Source organism: Otolemur garnettii, unplaced genomic scaffold, assembly GCF_000181295.1.
Source record: "Otolemur garnettii isolate 467f Iridium unplaced genomic scaffold, OtoGar3 scaffold00151, whole genome shotgun sequence".
Lineage (NCBI taxonomy): Eukaryota > Metazoa > Chordata > Mammalia > Primates > Galagidae > Otolemur > Otolemur garnettii.
The window spans coordinates 2065507-2068637 of NW_003852546.1; the positions used below are offsets into that span (position 1 = coordinate 2065507).

Here is a 3131-nt window from a genome sequence, read left to right on the forward strand (position 1 = left end):
AAAAAAAAAAAAAATTGAACCTCAAGAAACACATAAAAATGAAATAATAAGACATGTTGGAAAGAACGTGGGAAAGTTGGAACCTCACATTGCCAGTTGGAATGGCACAGCTTCTTTGGAAAACACTCTGGCGGTTCTTTAGCTGATTAAACATAGAGTTACCCTATGACTCAGCAATTCCACTCCTAGGCACAAAACCCAAGAGAAATTAAAACACAAGTCCACACAAAATTTGTACACTAATGTTCTTAGTAGGATTCTTTACATAATAATGGCCAAAAAGTGGTTATCTGAGTGTCCCTGAACTCACGAATGGATCAATCAATTTTGGTATTTCTACCTACCAGAATATTATTCAGCAGTAAAAGGGAATCAAGTTCTAATACTTGCTATCCCACAGATAAACCTTGAAAATATCAAACTTAATAACAGAAACCAGTCAGAAAGGCCCACGAATTATATGATTCCAGAATCAGCACATCATAGAGGTAGAGGGCTGAGGTTGGGGTTTGAGAATTGGGGAGCAAAGGAATTGATGTGGTGAACTCTATAAACACACTAAAACCTGTTGAAGTGTACACTTCAGGTGGGTGAATTGGTATGTGAACTATATTTCAAAGCTGTTCTTACAAAAAAAGAAACATCTGGTAATTTGGAAAGTGAAACTTTATCAGAATCTTAATTTAAAAAGAAATCCTATATAGCTGGGCATGGTGGCACACGCCTGTAATCCCGATACCCGGGAGGCTGAGGCAGGAGGATTGCTTGAATCCAGGAGTTTGACATAGGGAGACCCTTGCCCTAAAAACCAAAATAATAATAATAATAATAACCCTGGATAAATATCATTTATGAAATGGTGGTAAATAAGTACATTTGAATAGACAGCTGATCACACTGACACTTATGGTATTGTGGAAATACAGAAATGCATACGCACAATCTTTTAGTGGGACATGGTGAAAAATTCACAGATAATATGATGCCTGGGATTTGCTTCAAATAATGGTACAAGGGAGAGGTTGCAGTTCAAATAAAACTTAGTTGTCCAAGTCTTCATCCATGTTGAAGGTGGGTGATGGGCACATTGGATTTATTACACTATTCTCTCTACCTTAGACTGGGCTCACCCCTCAGTGCTGTGCAGCCCTCAAGCAGCCCCAACCCTCTCTGTGCTTCAGGGCACAGGGAGATTCTCTGGCTGTTGTTATCTCTACCAACTCCACCTCCTGGCACCTTCCCCTCTTCCACTGTTTCAGGTCTGCCTCTGCAGAATTTGGGGAATATGAGCCCAGTACCATAATAAAAAAACAAAAACCAACGAGTTCCAAGGAGCTTATGTTACCCTACACCTATCAGAGATCAACAGTTTGATGCCACCAGGTGTGGGTGAGGCCACAGTCAGCAGCCACTCAGACACCAGAGAGGGCAATTCAGCAATGTCTCTCCAAATCAAAAGGCTCACCCCCTCCTCCTGTAACTTGCTGCCTACACACAATTCCTTGCTCTATGATGGGACATCTGTCCATGTAATTCAGTGTGGCCACTGGTCAGTGATGCCTGATGTAGAGAAAAGTTACATCAAGGCTGTTTTGTCCCTGAAGTCAAGCTCTTCCATCAAACAGTTTAAGGAAGCTCTACCATGTAGGGGTGTGAAGAGGTCCATGTCAGGAAGTGGAAAAGCCTGACACCAGAAAGTGGTGGGTCTGTGACCACTGAGGTGAAAAGCACGGGCAAGTGCACACATCCATCCATCCCTTGTGTAAGGACCCGTGGACCTGGGGCCCCTGTAGAAGAGCCAGGACTGTGGGAAACAGGATAGTGGGACCCACCTCCTGCATCCTCCTTTTTTATTTATTTATTTATTTTTTTTGAGGCAGAGTCTCAAGCTGTCATCCTAGGTAGAGTGCCCTGGCATCATAGCTCAGAGCAACCTCCAATTCCTGGGCTCAAGCAATTCTCCTGCCTCTACCTCCCAAGTAGCTGGGACTACTGGTGCCTGCTATAACGCCCGGCTATTTTTTGGTTGCAGCCGTCATTGTCTGGCAGGCCCAGGCTGGATTTGAATTCGCCAGCTCAGGTGTATGTGGCTGATGCCTTAGCTGCTTGAGCCACAGGTGCCAAACCCCTGCACCCTCTTAAGGCTTGTCAATTATTCTTTCTGGATATGTGTCTAACCCAAAATGATATTTTACAAGGGAGCCACCTGTGAGGCTGAACACATCTACCTGGAAGGTTCTGGGGAGTTCTAGAACTTGGTAGGTAAGAGAGGAAGCTTTGTGGGGATGGGCCTTGAGGGAGGAGTGAGTGTGGACTGCTCCTGGGCAGATCACATTGGGAAAGGGAAGGGAAAATCAGCTCTCACACTTAGAAGACATTTGGATGAAAGGATCAAGGGCCACAGACTCGCCCTAAGCTTCTGATAAGGGCCTGGGAAAGCCTGGCAGGTAGAAAGTGCTGTCACCTTCACCCTGGAGCCTTGGAATCCAAGCCATGGCCTCACCCTGGGGTGGGGGTGGGGGGTGTGTCTGTGGTGGAGATTGGCTTTAGGATGTGAAGCCCTGCAGCTCACATACTCCCACAGGCCAGTAAGGTTGTCTGGAGTGACCCTTGTTACCAAGGAGAGGCATTCATAGCCAGTGGTGGCAGGAAGATGTGATTGTTGGTGTTACTATGCGAGGGCAGCACCAGCTCCAGCCACAAACACACAGGGAAAGGTACTAAATTCCCCCCTCTCTGGACTGCTGATTCAGCGGGTATGTCCGGGCTCCTCAGAGCCCCTGCTACTGGGTTCCCTTCTGGCAGTCCCGACCCTCTCTGGTGCCCACCCTGGGATCTGGGGAGGTGTCAGGTGGGAGCACATTCCTGCGCTCTCATCTCCACCAGCTCCTACCTCCCAGACGCCTTCCTTTCCGCTGTCTCAGCTTCTGCCTCTGCAGAATTGAGCAGATCCGACCCCTTATCCCTCTTGCCCCTCGCGGGAGCCTCACCCTGAACACCAAAGAGAAGCAGGAGCCCACAGGCCACCGCGCTCAGCCGTGCACGAAGTTGGTCTGGCCGCATGGTCAGCTCGCAGGTCTTTTTGCACTGCCGGAGGTCAGGGTGCTTTTCACTCAGAGGCTGCCCGGGTC

The 3131-nt window shown here is 47.7% G+C and overlaps 1 protein-coding gene across 1 annotated transcript in view; it reads right to left on the reverse strand.

Moving 5' to 3' along the window:
- LOC100964610 (cocaine esterase) overlaps positions 1–3131 on the reverse strand; it is an 11253-nt gene extending 8122 nt beyond the window's left edge. Inside the window, exon 1 of the mRNA XM_012811130.2 lies at positions 2991–3131. Within this exon, the coding sequence (XP_012666584.1) occupies positions 2991–3063 (73 nt within the window). The 5' untranslated portion in view covers positions 3064–3131. The remainder of the gene's footprint in view (positions 1–2990) is intronic.